General features: G+C 66.0%; 1 protein-coding gene across 1 annotated transcript; it reads left to right on the forward strand.

The window, feature by feature from the left end:
* Positions 1 to 1,983: 1,983 nt before the first annotated feature.
* On the forward strand, positions 1,984 to 11,961 carry Rnpepl1 (arginyl aminopeptidase like 1). The gene is made up of 11 exons (XM_042689054.1): positions 1,984 to 2,525; positions 5,278 to 5,418; positions 6,522 to 6,673; positions 7,155 to 7,271; positions 7,394 to 7,629; positions 8,229 to 8,342; positions 9,004 to 9,116; positions 9,236 to 9,344; positions 10,174 to 10,404; positions 10,478 to 10,620; positions 11,079 to 11,961. The coding sequence occupies exons 1-11, from the start codon at positions 2,010 to 2,012 to the stop codon at positions 11,322 to 11,324; spliced, it is 2,118 nt and encodes a 705-aa protein (XP_042544988.1). The 5' UTR covers positions 1,984 to 2,009; the 3' UTR covers positions 11,325 to 11,961.
* Positions 11,962 to 17,869: the final 5,908 nt, after the last annotated feature.

Raw genomic sequence — 17,869 nt, forward strand, 5'->3', positions numbered from 1 at the left:
ATTGAGCCGAGCAGAGGCCTGGTCCTGTCTGGAACATCAGGGACCCCAGCCCCAGGTCTGGTAACGCGCGACCCGGTATTCCACCGCCTAGGCTACCGCGGTGAGGCTCCCGGCCTCACAGGACACAGAAGGGGGCTCGGGGCCTGCCAGCGGTGCGGGGCCCAGGACCTGTCCACCCCACCGCCCGGCCCGAGAGCTCACTGCGGCTTTGATTCCCGAGTGGGGTCGGGGGACACGGAAACCATCGCCGACGCCTGCGGACAGGCCAGCGGGCAGCACCGAGCTCTGCGCTGCAGGTCCCGAAGTCCCCGTGCGCCCCTGGGTTGCCTGGCCCAGCATCCTGGGCTCCACGGCGACCCGCTTCCCGGGGGCTCCCTGCGCAGGCAAGGCCGGCAGCCGCCACGTGCCCAGAGGAGCGCCCCGCATGCCCCACTCCCCGCGCGGCGCCCCGGCCCCGCACGCCGTGCCCCGAGTTGCACGCCCCGGCGACCCAAGCTCCCAATTCCGAGTCCCGGCCCCACGCACAGTGCCCAGACCCCGCACGTCCCGACTCCCCGCGCGGCGCCCCAGCCCCGAACCGCGCACCTCCCCGCGGCGCCCCAGCCCCCGAACCGCGCACAGTGCCCCGGCCCCGCAGGCCCCGACTCCCTGCGCGGCGCCCCGAGTCCCGGCCCACCCCGCGGGCCCGCACGCCCCGACTTCCCGAGCGGCGCCCCGAGTCCCGGCCCTCCCCGCGGTCCACACGCCCCGACTCCCTGCGCGGCGCCCCGAGTCCCGGCCCTCCCCGCGGTCCACACGCCCCGACCTCCCGAGCGGCGCCCCGGCCCGGCCCTCCCCGCGGGCCCGCACGCCCCGACCTCCCGAGCGGCGCCCCGAGTCCCGGCCCTCCCCGCGGTCCACACGCCCCGACTTCCCGAGCGGCGCCCCGAGTCCCGGCCTTCCCCGCGGTCCACACGCCCCGACCTCCCGAGCGGCGCCCCGAGTCCCGGCCTTCCCCGCGGTCCACACGCCCCGACCTCCCGAGCGGCGCCCCGGCCCGGCCCTCCCCGCGGGCCCGCACGCCCCGACTTCCCGAGCGGCGCCCCGAGTCCCGGCCCTCCCCGCGGGCCCGCACGCCCCGACTTCCCGAGCGGCGCCCCGAGTCCCGGCCCTCCCCGCGGGCCCGCACGCCCCGACCTCCCGAGCGGCGCCCCGAGTCCCGGCCCTCCCCGCGGGCCCGCACGCCCCGACCTCCCGAGCGGCGCCCCAGCCCGGCCCTCCCCGCGGGCCCGCACGCCCCGACCTCCCGAGCGGCGCCCCGAGTCCCGGCCCTCCCCGCGGGCCCGCACGCCCCGACCTCCCGAGCGGCGCCCCGGCCCGGCCCTCCCCGCGGGCCCGCACGCCCCGACTTCCCGAGCGGCGCCCCGGCCCGGCCCTCCCCGCGGGCCCGCACGCCCCGACCTCCCGAGCGGCGCCCCGGCCCGGCCCTCCCCGCGGGCCCGCACGCCCCGACCTCCCGAGCGGCGCCCCGAGTCCCGGCCCTCCCCGCGGTCCACACGCCCCGACCTCCCGAGCGGCGCCCCGAGTCCCGGCCCTCCCCGCGGTCCACACGCCCCGACCTCCCGAGCGGCGCCCCGGCCCGGCCCTCCCCGCGGGCCCGCACGCCCCGACCTCCCGAGCGGCGCCCCGGCCCGGCCCTCCCCGCGGTCCACACGCCCCGACCTCCCGAGCGGCGCCCCGAGTCCCGGCCCTCCCCGCGGTCCACACGCCCCGACCTCCCGAGCGGCGCCCCGGCCCGGCCCTCCCCGCGGGCCCGCAGGCCGCGGCCCGCGCACAGCGCCCCCGGCGGCTGCCGCGCGGAGCCCGAGCGGGGCGGCGCGCGGCGCGGGGCCGGGTCGGGCGGCTCCCGGCGCGACTTCCTGTTGTGCCCGCGCCCCACCGCCGCCGCCGCCGCCGCCCGGCGCCCCTCGCCCGCTGCCCGCGGCCGGGTGCGGCCGCCGCCCCATGGATTTCACCTAGCGCCGGCGGCCATGGCGGCGCAGTGCTGCTGCCGCAAGGCGCCCGGCGCCGAGGCCGCGCCCGCCCGCCCGCCGCCGGAGCCGCCGCCCGCCCTGGACGTGGCCTCGGCCTCCAGCGCGCAGCTCTTCCGCCTCCGCCACCTGCAGCTGGGCCTGGAGCTGCGGCCCGGGGCGCGCGAGCTGGCCGGCTGCCTGGTGCTGGAGCTGTGCGCGCGGCGGCCCGCGCCCCGCGCGCTCGTGCTCGACGCGCACCCGGCCCTGCGCCTGCACTCGGCCGCCTTCCGCCGCGCGCCCGCCGCGACGCCCTGCGCCTTCGCCTTCCCCGCCCCCGGGCCCGGACCCCCGCCGCCCCCGCTGCCCGCCTTCGCCGAGGCCCCGGGCTCCGAGCCCGCCTGCCGCCCGCTGGCCTTCCGGTCGGACCCGTTCACGGACTACGGCTCCTCGCTCACCGTCACGCTGCCGCCCGAGCTGCCGGCGCACCAGCCCTTCCAGGTGGTCCTGCGCTACACCTCGACCGACGCCCCCGCTGTGAGTCCCGCCGGGGGTCGCCGGGCCGGACCCTGCTCTGGGGCACCCGGGGGAGCAGAGCGTGGGGCCGCCGGGGGGCCGAGCCCTTCCCCGGGGCCCCGCTGGTTTCCAGCTGCCTGCTCCAAGGTCTTAGGCGCTCAGGCTGGAGCTGCAGGTTCAGGCCCGGTGGGCCGTGGGGCCTGGGAACAGTGTCACCCTGAGAAGGCTCCGGGAGCCTTAGGAGCTCGGCCCTCCTCTGTGTAGGGGGGAGGCAGGGGGGGAGGGGCGGTCGTGAGCCAAACGGAGCCTGGCTTTAAGCCACGGTGGGCAGGGGCCCTTGGTGACCCGGGCCTTCCCAGGCGTGAGCACATCCAGGTGTATTCCCTAGAGGCACGGTAAGGGGCAGGTGGCTCCTGCCGAGGCAGGACCTAGCCTGTCTAGGCTTCTAGGCTGGACTTTGGGTGCTGAGATGGGTGTACCCCAGCTCTGACAGGCACACCAGGCTCCCCGCAGTGCCTTGGTGCCAGGCACACACCACCCCAGAAGCCCTGCCAGGAAAGCCAGCTAGGCAGGGCCAGGCCCAGCACCGTGGCGCCCGGATGGAGCAAGGCCTTTCCTTCCCTGAAGCATGGTGGGGCTGCTGGCCTTGCAGGTTGTATGGGTGACACGTGAAATCCGGAGTACTCACCTAACCACCACCCCTGCTGTGTGGGCCCTGGGAAGGGCCTCTTGCCCCTGGTGGCGGGAACCCCCAAGTGGACAGGCTGAGGGCAGCAAAGGAGCAAGGTGGCATATCTGGCGAGGAAGAAGCCGTGTCAGGTGCACGTGCCCAGGAGCTCCTCTGAGTCCTGCCACCTTGGGTCTTCCCAGATGCTGCTCCACCAGGCGTGGCCCATGCCCGCAGTGGTCGCCTGGGGCGTCCGGTCAGACCTGAGGGACACGCTCCCCCCTGACCCCACCTGGGCACATGGGCCCCATGGGTCCAAGCATGGCCAGCCTGGCGGCAGGACCAGGGTCCTCACCTGGCTGCTGTGGACAGGGCCCCTGAGCCAGGGTGGCCAATGTTTGGGGGTTCTGCTTGCCCCAGGCAGCACAGTCCCCACAGACTGAGTGTGGCCCCAGACAAGGGCCAGGCCCACACCTGAGGAAGCACGGTGGCGCTGGTCTCCAACATTACCATGGCATGAGTGCTGCAGGGTTCAGAGCTTGCCTCCCCGAGCCTGTTCTTGGGCCACTGCAGGTCCTAGGATGTCTGGGTTTTCTGGGAGGCCCAGCCGGCAGGCCCCATGCCCTCGGAAACCAGTTGGGAGTGTTGTAGACCCCACCTTCTTCCCTTGCATCCTACTCCTGCATCTCTCCGCGCAAGGACACCATCCTTCTTGCCCCGCAGTGTCCCAAGGTCAGACCATCCCTTCTTCCTCAGGCTGCCAGGGCAGGGGCTGGGAACCCGGCTGGGGCAGGGCCCAGTTCCTCAGCCTAAGGGAGCCTTTGGGCCCCTTGGTCCCTGGAAAGCAGACAACTCACCGGGGCTAGGTGTGGCTATGAGGCAGTGAGGAGGCGGCTGCGGTGGAGGGGAAGGCAGAGCCGACACCAGAGTGGGCCAGGGGTAAAGGAGGGGAGGGGTTGAGGGCCAGGGACCACAGCAGGATCTCCTGTGGACTCGTGTGTCCATGCAAGGAGGGCCCTTGGATCCTAGGCCTGGAGAGCCCAGAGGTCCGAGGCCGTCCCTGCAGGCTGACTTCTGCCACACATTCACCCCAGACAGGTCTCTGAGTATGTGGAAAACTTGAGCCCTAGCAGAAAAGGAAGACAGGCTTGCCATGGTGAGGGGTCATTGTCGGGGCAGCTGAAAGGGGCTTGGAGGAGCTCCACCAGTACTGGTAGAGGCCTAGCTGGGCGGGGGGAGAAGGGGTGACACCGCTCAGCAGCTCTGGGTACCCCTCCCCCACCCTCATGATGGCAGCAGCCTGGACTGTCCAGCTGTGTATCCCACCCATGGTCCTGGGAAGACAGGTGAGCATGGGTCACCAGAGTGGATAGAGAACAATTCCGTTTGCTCCAACAATCACGGCCTGGAAGAGAGCCGGGGGGCAGCCACACAGCTGCCACCCCGCAGTGGGATGGGCCTGGCCTCAGCGCCCGGAGCCGGGGCGGTCTGAGCCAGAGGTTGGCCTGTCCCTGGGGGTGGGACAGCAGCCGCCCTGATTACAGCCTTGCCACTGCCGCTCTGACCTCCACGCCCCGGCACAGAGGCCTTCCAAGGGCCACCTCTGTCCTCCGAGCTTCCTGCCTGGCTGCCTCTCACCCGCTGCCAGACCCTACCTAGGCTTGCCTTCACTGCCGGCGATGGTCGCAAGCTCTGGTTCCCACACTTCCACGTTCCGGGCTGAGACCAGACCGGCGGCCGGTCTGCGGGGATTTGGGGATTTGGATCTTGTGCCGCGGTTTCCCCTCAAGCTCAGCTAATGCTAGCATGAGTTTTTCCCTCTTCTGCCCAGTGGTGCTGGGCGATTCCCTGGGCTGCCTCCGAACATATGACCTCCTTCCCAAGCAAGGCCTGGCCCTGGTGCAGGGTGCGCTCTGGGTGAGCAGCCCTCCTGTCCTTCGGCCTGGGGGAGGGAAGCAAGGGTGGCAGGTGGTGGGTGAGGACTACGGGTTTGCCACAAGCTCAGCATAACTAGACTAGACTCCCAGCCCCCAGCCACCTTCTCTGCTGCTGCCTGGGGCCCTGGGCTGCTGTGTACTGACTGTCCATGCCCCACTCTGCCCACAGATCTGGTGGCTGGACCCAGAGCTGACCTATGGCAACGCTAAGCCCTTCGTCTTCACCCAGGGCCACTCTGTGTGCAACCGCTCCTTCTTCCCCTGCTTCGACACGCCGGCTGTCAAGAGCACGTACTCGGCTGTCGTCAAGGTCAGACCTGCCCCCGCCACCTCCAGGCACTGCCGAACCCCAGGCCAGCCGGGCAGAAGGGTGCCTGTCCCGCCAAGGCCCCGGCTGCCCTGCCACTTTCCTAGCAAGAGGCCACCCTCGCTGCTCTGAAGGGAGCCCCTCCCGCCAGGATGGGCCCCGCGTTCACACTGGCCTGATGCGGCAGGGTCCTGGGTTAGGATGGGGTCCCGATGAGGACAGGGGTGAGCTCCCAGCTCCTCAGAGCTGGGGAGCGTGTGGCAGACTTAGCTGGGTGAGTGTTACAGACCGGAAGTTTGAGGTTCCCAGTATGGGTGGCTTCCTCTCCCAGCTTGTGGGGCTCTATGAGGGGGTGTAGGGTCCCATCCATGATGTGGAATTCCCCGACCTGGGGGAGTGGGGGGTCACTCTTGGGGGACCTAGAACTTCCTGTCACTCAGACGTTTCCTCCTGCCTGGGAGCCAGGTGCCCTGCCCTGTCAGCCACAGCCCTGGTGGAGGGTACCCCAGGAGGCCTGTGCCCTGCCCTGCAGGCCGCAGGCCCGGGTGGGTGGAGGGTACCCCAGGAGGCGGGTGCCCTGCCCTGCAGGCCACAGGCCCGGGTGGGTGGAGGGTACCCCAGGAGGCGGGTGAGCTGCCCTGCAGGCCGCAGGCCCGGGTGGGTGGAGGGTACCCCAGGAGGCGGGTGTGCTGCCCTGCAGGCCGCAGGCCCGGGTGGGTGGAGGGTACCCCAGGAGGCGGGTGCGCTGCCCTGCAGGCCGCAGGCCCGGGTGGGTGGAGGGTACCCCAGGAGGCGGGTGCGCTGCCCTGCAGGCCGCAGGCCCGGGTGGGTGGAGGGTACCCCAGGAGGCGGGTGCGCTGCCCTGCAGGCCGCAGGCCCGGGTGGGTGGAGGGTACCCCAGGAGGCGGGTGCGCTGCCCTGCAGGCCGCAGGCCCGGGTGGGTGGAGGGTACCCCAGGAGGCGGGTGCGCTGCCCTGCAGGCCGCAGGCCCGGGTGGGTGGAGGGTACCCCAGGAGGCGGGTGCGCTGCCCTGCAGGCCGCAGGCCCGGGTGGGTGGAGGGTGAGCCGCCCCGCAGGCCGCGGGGCCCCAGCTGCCTCTGTCGCAGGCCCCGTCGGGGGTGCAGGTGCTGATGAGTGCGACTCGCAGCACATACGTGGAGGAGGAGGGCGTCTACCACTTCCACATGGAGCACCCCGTGCCCGCCTACCTCGTGGCCCTTGTGGCTGGAGACCTCAAGCCAGCAGACATCGGGCCCAGGTAGGGCCTCCTCCATCCCGCTGCTGTCTCTAAAGGCAGGGAGGGAGAGCCCCGTAGACTGAGCTGCAGCCTGCACCCGTGCTGTCCTGCCCAAGCCCTCCACTGCGTTGCAATTCATGTCAGACAGCCACAAGCCCCAAGGACCAACTCTGCTCCTGCCTGTGGCCAGGCCCAGAGTCACACTGCCAAAGCTTCCTTCCCACGTCCGCTCAGACCTGGCAACCTGACCCACTTAGTACCTGGCCCTGCCAGCCTGCCCTGCCTCCCTGGCCTCACACAGCCAGATGCACCTCCTGTCCTCGAGAGTCCCTTTAACCTGGAGGCAAAGGGACCGCGTGACTCCTCCGAATTCAGCGCCACCGCTGCTGTGGGAAGGGCCGGGGTCCCCCACGCAGGGAGGGAGGGCGGCCAACTGGGGAGGGAAGGGCAGGCAGTGGGAAGGCTGGTGGGGTGCCTCACCCGTCCTCTCTACCCGTGACAGGAGCCGTGTGTGGGCTGAGCCATGTCTTCTGCCCACGGCCACCAGCAAGCTGTCTGGCGTTGTGGAGCAGTGGCTAAGTGCGGCTGAGCGGCTCTATGGGCCTTACATGTGGGGCAGGTATGTCGTGTCCTCGGGTTACACACCTGTCCCCATGTGGGGAGCCCAGGCGGGTGGCCACGTCGGGTGGGGTGTGGGCTGCTGAGCTCCTCTGTCGTGCCCTGCCTGCACCTGTGGCACAGGTATGACATCGTCTTCCTGCCCCCCTCCTTCCCCATCGTGGCGATGGAGAACCCCTGCCTCACCTTCATCATCTCCTCCATCCTGGAGAGCGACGAGTTCCTGGTCATCGATGTCATCCACGAGGTGGCCCACAGCTGGTTCGGCAATGCCGTCACCAATGCCACGTGGGAGGAGATGTGGCTGAGTGAGGGCCTGGCCACCTATGCCCAGCGCCGCATCACCACAGAGACTTATGGTACCCTTGAGGACAGGCAGGTGTAGTGCAGTGTGGGGGGTGGGGGTCACGGGTCTGGGTCTGAGGACAGGCAGGTGTAGTACAGTGTGGGGGGTGGGGGTCACGGGTCTGGGTCTGAGGACAGGCAGGTGTAGTGCAGTGTGGGGGGTGGGGGTCACGGGTCTGGGTCTGAGGACAGGCAGGTGTAGTGCAGTGTGGGGGGTGGGGGTCACGGGTCTGGGTCTGAGGACAGGCAGGTGTAGTGCAGTGTGGGGGGTGGGGGTCACGGGTCTGGGTCTGAGGACAGGCAGGTGTAGTGCAGTGTGGGGGGTGGGGGTCACGGGTCTGGGTCTGAGGACAGGCAGGTGTAGTGCAGTGTGGGGGGTGGGGGTCACGGGTCTGGGTCTGAGGACAGGCAGGTGCAGTGCAGTGTGGGGGGTGGGGGTCACGGGTCTGAGGACAGGCAGGTGTAGTGTGGGCTGTGGGCTATGTCACAGGGTCTGGGACTGGCCATCACTGGTTAAGCCCACAAAGCTGAGTGGCAAGCAGCCAGGCAACAGACAGCACTGGGGCAGGCTCCGGCCACCTCAGCTGCCCAGCTCTCACATTTCCCTCCGCAGGTGCTGCCTTCACCTGCCTGGAGACGGCCTTCCGCCTGGACGCCCTGCACAGGCAGATGAGGCTGCTGGGGGAGGACAGCCCAGTCAGCAAGCTGCAGGTCAAGCTAGAGCCAGGTACACCCCCCACATGACACCTGTGCATGACTGCTCCCGGGATCCCCAGAGGACCCAGGGGTCCAAGGCATGACACCTCTCGGGATCCCCCCAGAGGACCCAGGGATCCAATGCATGACACCTTTCGGGATCCCCAGGGGACCCAGGGGTCCAATGCATGACACCTCTCAGGACCCCCAGAGGACCCAGGGGTCCAATGCATGACACCCCTCGGGATCCCCCCAGAGGACATGGGGTCCAATGCATGACACCCCTCGGGATCCCCCTAGAGGACATGGTGTCCAATGCATGACACCTCTTGGGATCCCCCCAGAGGACATGGGGTCCAATGCATGACACCTCTCAGGATCCCCCCAGAGGACATGGGGTCTAATGCATGACATTTCTCGGGATCCCCAGAGGACATGGGGTCTAATGCATGACACCTCTCGGGATCCCCCCAGAGGACATGGGGTCCAATGCATGACACCTCTCAGGATCCCCCCAGAGGACATGGGGTCCAATGCATGGCACCTCTTGGGATCCCCAGAGGACATGGGGTCCAATGCATGACACCTCTCAGGACCCCCAGAGGACATGGGGTCCAATGCATGACACCTCTCGGGATCCCCCCAGAGGACGCAGGGGTCCAGTGGCTGTCCAATAAGATGCTTCCCCACAGGAGTGAATCCCAGCCACCTGATGAACCTGTTCACCTATGAAAAGGGCTACTGCTTTGTGTACTACCTGTCCCAGCTCTGTGGGGACCCCAAGCGCTTTGATGACTTCCTCCGGGTGAGCAGATGGGCCCGGCACCCCCTCCCCCCAGGGAGAGAGGCCCGGGGGCCGGCAGGGTTGGCACCCCCTCCCTTTGCGGTTCCCTGTGCCATGAGGCCTTGCCCCTCCTTACACAGGCCTATGTGGAGAAATACAAATTCACCAGCGTGGTAGCCCAGGACCTGCTGGACTCCTTCCTGAGCTTCTTCCCGGAGCTAAAGGAACAGAGTGTGGACTGCCGGGCAGGTGAGGCTGGCCTGCCCTGCTGCAGGCCTGGGACACCAGTGCTGAGTGAAGGAGCCAGTGTAGGCTGCCGGGCAGGCAGGGGAAGACAAGGGTGTTGTGGGGAGAGGCGGGTGTGCTCCCCGGCCTATGGGGGATGGGGTGTTGCGGCTAGGGATTGTTCCTAGAGGTGAACACCTGCCGAGCAGGTTGGGCTAGGTATTGAGAGTCTGGGCGGGATCAGCCATGTGGAAAGAGGTTGGATCTGGTCCTGCTTGTGGGGCATGAGGACCTCCTGAGGGTCTGAGAGTTTTGGGGGCAAGTAAGGGACCAGAGGACCCCAAACCCAAGAAAAGGCTGGAGCTGACTAGAGCAGTGAGAGGAGGCCGGAAGCATGGGGGAGCTGGCCCTGTTTGGGAAGTTACCGAAGAACAGGGTGGATCTGGGTGGGAGCCGCATCTCTGCAGCGCTGTCACGCACAGGGCAGAGCCCCCACCAACCCCAGGGTTGGGTTGTTGTTTTTTAATGTTTTTTATTGTGAAAATACTGTACAGAGGGGTTATAGTTACACAGGGTTGGGTTTTAAGTAGTTGCTTGTCTTGTTCTCAGGAGGGGTATAAAGGGAGTGGGCATCTCTTGGGCACCACTCGAGGTTCATCCAGTGGCTTCAAGGGGCAAGCACTAGCCAGAACTGTCCCCCTGCTCCCCAAACCACCCGTGCCTCTGGGAGGACCCAGGCTCGAGACTAGACCACCTGCCAGGGAAGTCCCAGGGCTTGAGTCCCATCGGCAGGCTGCTCAGGTCCCCCCTTCCTCAGCCTGGACAGGGACGTCAGGACCGCTTCTCCCCACAGGGCTGGAGTTTGAGCGCTGGCTTAACGCCACGGGTCCACCGCTGGCAGAACCAGACCTGTCTCAGGGGTCCAGCCTGACCCGGCCTGTGGAGGCCCTCTTCCAGCTGTGGACCGCAGGGCCTCTGGACCAGGCAGCCGCCTCGGCCAGTGCTGCCGACATCTCCAAGTGGAGAACCTTCCAGACGGCACTTTTCCTGGACCGGCTGCTGGACGGGTGCCCACTACCCCAGGGTGGGTCCCACCACTGGGGATGCGGGGTGGGGGGTTGGTGTCCATCCACGCCTAACCGCCCGCTGCCCTGCAGAGGTGGTGACAAGCCTGTCCAAGTGCTACTCTTCCCTGCTGGACTCGATGAATGCCGAGATCCGCATCCGCTGGCTGCAGATTGTGGTCCGAAATGACTACTACCCTGACCTCCACAGGGTCCGGCGCTTCCTGGAGAGCCAGGTCAGGCCAGCGGCCGTGGGGCCGCAGCATGGGGGGCTTGCCTCCGTGCCTAGCGCTGCTGTGTAGTCTGGGGCAGGGCCAGGAACGCTGGAGAGGGAGATGGGAAAGCATGGAAGTCTGTGTCAGGGTTCCCTGACTCCCCCAGGCAGGAGGCCTGGAGGGAAGAGCTGGAGCTGGAGTTTGGGGGGTCTTTGCCATCTCAGCCTTATGCTGGCTGGCTGGGGATGGCGTGGGGGCCTTGGGGAAGCACTATCAGGCAGCCGCTCCAAGTCTCAAATCTGTGTGTCCTGCCCCCAGTTCAGATTCCTGGACTCTCGACCTCCAGAGATGGTGGGCATGTTGGGGTGGGGAGCGGGGGGTGAGAGGCTGGAGTTGTTGGGCTGCAGGCTGAGGCCTGTTCAGGTGCAGGAGGGGGCGGGAGGTGCCCGTGTGACCCACCCCGTGACCCACACACACAGGTGTCGCGCATGTACACCGTCCCGCTGTATGAGGACCTCTGCACCGGGGCCCTCAAGTCCTTCGCACTGGAGGTCTTCTACCAGACACAGGGCCGCCTGCACCCCAACTTGCGCAGAACCATCCAGCAGATCCTGTCCCAGGGCCTGGGCCCCAGCACAGAGCCGGGAGACACACCAGCCCTGCTGCTCGGGGAGGAGGCCCCCAGCGGCACCCTCTCTCTCAGGGACGTCAACGTGTCCGCCTAGCTCGGATGGCTGCCCACCTCCCGGATGCCGCGATTGTGCCTTCTGTGGTCTGGGCCGCCATGACTGCCCCTTGGCTCTGGCTGTGAGCCCCCCATGGGCTCTCCCGGGCCTGGGGCACAGGGAAAGGGACCTTGTGTCCGGAGAAAGCCCACGGAACTGGGTCCAAGTTGTCCCAGCTCTCTTGCACTGCAGGGTCCAGGACAACCAGTACCACACCTCCCACCTCCGTCCAGATGCCAGCGCCTGCTGACCGCTGCCCGGGGGCCAAGACCCCAGCAGCCCCTGGCCACCGCCACACTGTGCCTTATGCCTGCCGGAGACCCAGGCCACTCGTGTCTGAAGTGCGTCTCCCCGCAGAGCCCTGCGCCCGGCCCCTGGGCCTGGCAGAGGGACAAGGACACCGACATTCCTTCATAGTGGGGAAGAAGATGGGTGTCCCTGGGCACCCTTCAGCCAGCCAGCCAGCCATGGGGTCCAGACCCTGGAGGCCTGTGGGCAGGACAGCCTGTCCCGAGGCTGACGAGGGTGCTGGTGGTGCTCAGGGCCCTGCTGGGAGAGGCACCGGGCCAGAGTCTCAGCCTGGGACCACTGCAGCAGAACACCTGGTAGCTGTCCCATTAAACCTCCACTCTGCAGACCTGGCCTCCCGTCCGGTTCATCCACCGTGAGCGCCGGCCTCCACCCTGAGCCTGACACCAAGGCCTGGAAGTGGGTGTCTGCCTCTAGCAGCCTCCCCTCTCCCGGGTGGGGACTGGAGGGCAGCATGGCTTTCTGGGGATCTTCAGAGAAGATGCACATCACACCCTGACTAGTTGAGCCTCAACATGGGCTGCAGTCCCGCCCTCAGCCATGGAGGAGGAGGTGTGGGAGAGGGGGATGAGTCACGGAGGAGACTGCATGGAGTCCACGAGGACAGGCTGACACAAATGGGTGGCACTGCTTCTTGTAGTCATCCCGGGCTTGGGCCGCAGGGCCACCCTCTGGTACCACGCCACACTCAGATGTCTGCCCACCAGGAAAGGTGCTGTGGCCTGGAGGCAATGTCTCTTGTCCCAGCCTACAGGCCATACCTGGTCATGGCCCTGCTCGACACACTGTCCAGAAGTAGGGAGACTAGAAAGTAGGGGTACTGTGATGCTGAAGGCACAGCTCCCCATCCAACCCCTGGCTATCAAAGCCTTTATGACACCAACCCATCTTCTGATACAAGAGACCCCCAGTCATGGCTGAAAATGAGTCCAGGGTTGTGAGGTCCATGTGCAAGTCTCTGCCTCTGCCCTAGGGAAGCACTGCTTTAGCTAGACAAATCCAGTGGCCTCTTCCCTTACAGGTAGCAGGGGCCTGGGAGGAAATGACGGCAATGGCACACAGCATCATTTCCAGGCCCCGGTCTATCCTCAGCTGTGCTCTGTGGCCCTGGCGGGCAGCCCGCTTTCTTGCTGGTTCCTTTGTGGCAGCACCTAAAGACAGGTCTACATAGAAGCCCTCCTCCACTGCAGAATTCTTCCTGCCCCAGCCACCAGACTCTTCCTGACAAGTCCTGCCCACTGTCATCCCCAGCACCTCCTGTGCCACCCAGTGGATCCTGGGGGGGAGGGCACTTCCAGAGCAGCCCTCGCAGCCTTGCACCCTGGCCACGCCACCATGTCAGCACTTCTTCCGGCAGCGTCTGGTCAAGGGAAGCCTGTGACCATGGCTTTCTGCCTATTCCCCAGCCTCCCTCAGGGGCTGACGCTATTTGATACACGGCTTTAGGAGTCTATAGATTCTACCAAATGTTTTGTCAGCGTGCAATTACAGACTCCAGCGTTTGCTGCTGGCTGTAGCCTGGCTTGGCCAACCACCAGCACCACATCTGACCAAGCCGCACCTCTGCGGGCCAAATTCGGCATCAGGGAGGTTAAGTTGCAGCTCCTCCACAGGCAGCAGAGAGACACAGGGCATAGGACCAAGCGTGTATTCCTCACTGGCTTCCGCATGCTAGGGTGGGATGGGCTGCCACGTAGCTGCTCAAGGTCTGTGCTGATGGAGACCTTTACAGACACGATATGGGGATAAAGAGCCACAGAGGGCCCTGCCCACAGCGCACGCTTTGGAGCATCACCCCATCCCGGGCCTAGGACACTGTATTTGGATTATCTGCTCTGAAGGAAGCCAGTGGAGTGGTTAGGTGGACACGTGTGCACCCCATGGGGGCTCACATGGGAAGCTCAGGAAGCTGCTGACTCCTCCAGCCCCAGCCCAGCCTTCTTGTACTCAATCTTCTTCCAGACCTCAAGCCGGAACCCCAAATGAGAGGCTCCAACATGCCTGACCAAAGCTGTGAGATGTTGCTTTGAGCCACCAAGTTTTTGAGCAATTTTTTAGGCAGCAGTGGATAAGACAATCTAAGCCAGTCTGTCTTGCTACAAAGATTTAAGATTACTCCAACCATAGAACTACATCCAAGTACCTTACACCTGAGAACACCAGGAGAGGTGACTCTGGGCCTATTACTTCAGGGTTAGTGGTGTTGAGATCCAGGTTCTTTCTCTTTCTGCTCTGGGTTACCGGCATGTTTGTTTTTGTTCTATGGCTCATTTCCACATGGCTGCAAGCTGAGCACGCCTGTTTCTAGCACATGGCATTTTCCAGAGGCTGAAGAGGGTGTGTGCCCTCTTTTTCTGGTACTGAAAACCTCCCTTGTAGCCCGATTACTTGTGCCTTACTGCCAAAAACTGGGGCATGTGGCCCTTGCTACACTTCTGATTGGAGATTAGGTCATAGTCTTCGGGTGACTTTAGTTGCCAAAAAACAGGGTTAAAGCCAGTGTTGGTAAGGAAGGTGACCATGTGGCAGGCTCGCACTTGAACCTGTGGTCTGACAGACTGCCCTCAGCCCGGCACCTGCCCTCTTCAGCTACTGCTGCGGGTCCCTGCACCGGGAGCACCTTCTCTCCTCTCCCTAAGCTTGGGATTGCTGCTGGCTCCCGTCTCTGCATCCTCACCTAACCCTGGGAACTGCAAGCAGGGAATGGGTTTTCTGTTTCCGTAACTCCATGAAAACCAATCACCAGTACAAGAGGTACAGTTATCATCCCCAAGCAAATGGGGGTGTGCGAGTTCCGGTGCAGAGGCCCAGGGAGCACTCCCTTGAGAGGGTCAGTCCTCCAGGCAGACGCCAAAGCAGCACAATGGAAGGAGGCACCCAGGGGCCCCTGAGTACCTCAGGGTTAGGGAAGGAAGAGGCAGTTTCGGACATGGTCCTCTAATGGGAAGAGCAGTTGCAGTGGGATGCTTTGCCCTCACACACTGTGGCTTGGGGTGGTGCCTCTCCCTGAGGGAGAGCCCTGAGCTTGAGTGTTTGTTGTTTGGTTTTGAGGTAGGGTCTTGCCACATTATGTAGCCCAAGCTACATAACAGTATCAAACTCGCTACAAAACTCAGGCTGGCCTTGACCTTAGGATCTCCCTGAGTGCTGGGATATAGATTTATGCTACGACACTTGGCTTGAGCTGAGACTTCAAATGCCTCAGTTCCAGAACCTCAGCTGTGGGGCTGATGTCAAGAACTAGCTGTCTCTCTCCACACTTCTTTTTATCCCACTATGCAGGCTGCTTGGAGTCCCTTCTGCCACCCAGGACCAGTGGCCCTGTCTGGTGCAGGCCCAGGACAGGGGCTCAACAGGCTGAAAGGAGTGTTCTCCAAATTGACTGAGGAAGCATAGAGATGCAAAACTGCAGGAAGGGACAAACAGTATGGGGTCGGCACAGGTCAACTGAAAAGCAGCCCTGACATCATCGCTGACAGTGCTGGTCTATCATACTGCAGGCCTAGGCTGCAGTTTCACCAAGCACAAATTGTCTCTCAGACCCTTTCACATCCTGGTCCTTCTGGGCACTGGACAGGGCGGTAGCCACAGGAAGCTGCTTGCTCTCCACAGAGCTTGCCAGCATGGGTGAGTGGCATAGCAAAAGGCTACAATAAGTCTGAATCTTAAGAGTTGCCCCTGAAAACCACACCTGTAAGTCCTCTGGGGTGAACCAGCTGCCAGGAAGGACAGGGACTAATTTGTCTTGAGTGTTCCAGGACCACGAGTGAAGCAGAGGCCAGGCCTTCCTAGTTGCCACCAGCTAAGGTACAGCTCCAGGGAGCACTGGGTGAGCACGAAGCTTCCAGAGAGACATTGAACTATGGCCACTCCCTTTTTGGGGGGGGGGGGGGGGTCCAGTCATGGGCCTGAACTCTGGGCCTGGGCACTGTCCCTCAGCTCTTCAGCTCAAGGATAGCACTCTAACACTTGAGCCACAGTGCCACTTCCGGCTTTTTTCTTTTTGCTTATGTGGTGCTGAGGAATCGAACCCAGGGCCTCAGGCATGCAAGACAAGCGCTCAACCACTGAGCCACTTTCCCAGCCCCGGCCACTCCCTTTTCTAGAACCTCAGCAAGATGAATGCCCACACCCATCATGGGGCTGGGGCCTGTGGATGGGGTCACACCACTAGCAGCAACTGCTAGTGCAGAGGCCACCGCTGGCATAGCAGCAGGTAGCAGGGGCAGGCACTTCTAGGCCAAATTCAATTCCTCTACCGGAAGTAGGAACTTTTACCTTACTCCTCAAATTGGCTACAACATAGCTACTCAGGAGGCTGAGATCTGAGGATCGCGGTTCAGAGCCAGCCCGGGCAGGAAAGTCTGTGAGACTCTTATCTCCCATAAACCAGTAGAAAACCGGAAGTGGCGCCGTGGCTCAAGTGGTAGAGCACTCGCCTTGAGCTGAAGAGCTGAGGGACAGCGCCCAGGCCCAGAGTTCAAGCCCTACGACAAAAAAAAAAAAAAAAGACTACAACGGAACCAACCTTACACCCTGTGTAAGCCTGTCTGTCTTGCTACAAAGATTTAAGATTACTCCAACCATAGAACTACATCCAAGCACCTTACAGCTGAGAACACCAGGAGAGGTGACTCTGGGCCTTCCACCCTGTGGCGTAAGCAAAAGCAGCCCTGGCCAGCGCCGGAATAGGTGACGCAAAGAGCGGCTTCATGGACGTGGGCTTGGAAAGCCGGGCGCAGGCGGCTCACGCCTGTCTTCCTAGCTACTCAGGAGGCTGCGATCTGAGGACTGCGGTTCAAAGCCAGCCTGGGCAGGAAAGACCGTGAGACTGTCGGCCCAGCGAGCCCTGTCCACAGCGCGGTCCACCGCTCCCCTCCCCGCAGCGCCAGGCTCCCGTCCACACCGGGCCCTCCCCGCAGCGCCAGGCTCCCGTCCACACCGCCCCCCTCCCCGCAGCGCCAGGCTCCCGTCCACACCGCCCCCCTCCCCGCAGCGCCAGGCTCCCGTCCACACCGGGCCCTCCCCGCAGCGCCAGGCTCCCGTCCACACCGGGCCCTCCCCGCAGCGCCAGGCTCCCGTCCACACCGGGCCCTCCCCGCAGCGCCAGGCTCCCGTCCACACCGGGCCCTCCCCGCAGCGCCAGGCTCCCGTCCACACCGCCCCCCTCCCCGCAGCGCCAGGCTCCCGTCCACACCGCCCCCCTCCCCGCAGCGCCAGGCTCCCGTCCACACCGCCCCCCTCCCCGCAGCGCCAGGCTCCCGTCCACACCGCCCCCCTCCCCGCAGCGCCAGGCTCCCGTCCACACCGCCCCCCTCCCCGCAGCGCCAGGCTCCCGTCCACACCGGGCCCTCCCCGCAGCGCCAGGCTCCCGTCCACACCGCCCCCCTCCCCGCAGCGCCAGGCTCCCGTCCACACCGGACCCTCCCCGCAGCGCCAGGCTCCCGTCCACACCGGACCCTCCCCGCAGCGCCAGGCTCCCGTCCACACCGCCCCCCTCCCCGCAGCGCCAGGCTCCCGTCCACACCGCCCCCCTCCCCGCAGCGCCAGGCTCCCGTCCACACCCCCCCCCCTCCCCGCAGCGCCAGGCTCCCGTCCACACCGCTCCCCTCCCCGCAGCGCCAGGCTCCCGTCCACACCGCTCCCCTCCCCGCAGCGCCAGGCTCCCGTCCACACCGCTCCCCTCCCCGCAGCGCCAGGCTCCCGTCCACACCGCCCCCCTCCCCGCAGCGCCAGGCTCCCGTCCACACCGGGCCCTCCCCGCAGCGCCAGGCTCCCGTCCACACCGCCCCCCTCCCCGCAGCGCCAGGCTCCCGTCCACACCGGGCCCTCCCCGCAGCGCCAGGCTCCCGTCCACACCGGGCCCTCCCCGCAGCGCCAGGCTCCCGTCCACACCGGGCCCTCCCCGCAGCGCCAGGCTCCCGTCCACACCGCCCCCCTCCCCGCAGCGCCAGGCTCCCGTCCACACCGCCCCCCTCCCCGCAGCGCCAGGCTCCCGTCCACACCGCCCCCCTCCCCGCAGCGCCAGGCTCCCGTCCACACCGGGCCCTCCCCGCAGCGCCAGGCTCCCGTCCACACCGCTCCCATCCCCGCAGCGCCAGGCTCCCGTCCACACCGGACCCTCCCCGCAGCGCCAGGCTCCCGTCCACACCGCTCCCATCCCCGCAGCGCCAGGCTCCCGTCCACACCGGACCCTCCCCGCAGCGCCAGGCTCCCGTCCACACCGCCCCCCTCCC

This window comes from Dipodomys spectabilis, unplaced genomic scaffold (genome assembly GCF_019054845.1).
Source record: "Dipodomys spectabilis isolate Male_0828 unplaced genomic scaffold, ASM1905484v1 ptg000124l, whole genome shotgun sequence".
NCBI lineage: Eukaryota > Metazoa > Chordata > Mammalia > Rodentia > Heteromyidae > Dipodomys > Dipodomys spectabilis.

Excerpts from the sequence above, each read along its gene's own strand:
- Rnpepl1 (XM_042689054.1), top strand. The coding sequence starts at position 2,010 with ATGGCGGCGCAGTGCTGCTGCCGCAAGGCGCCCGGCGCCGAGGCCGCG. Across the intron at positions 6,674-7,154 it reads CCAGCAGACATCGGGCCCAG|GAGCCGTGTGTGGGCTGAGC; the intron begins GTAGGGCCTCCT and ends TACCCGTGACAG. Across the intron at positions 8,343-9,003 it reads GCAGGTCAAGCTAGAGCCAG|GAGTGAATCCCAGCCACCTG; the intron begins GTACACCCCCCA and ends GCTTCCCCACAG.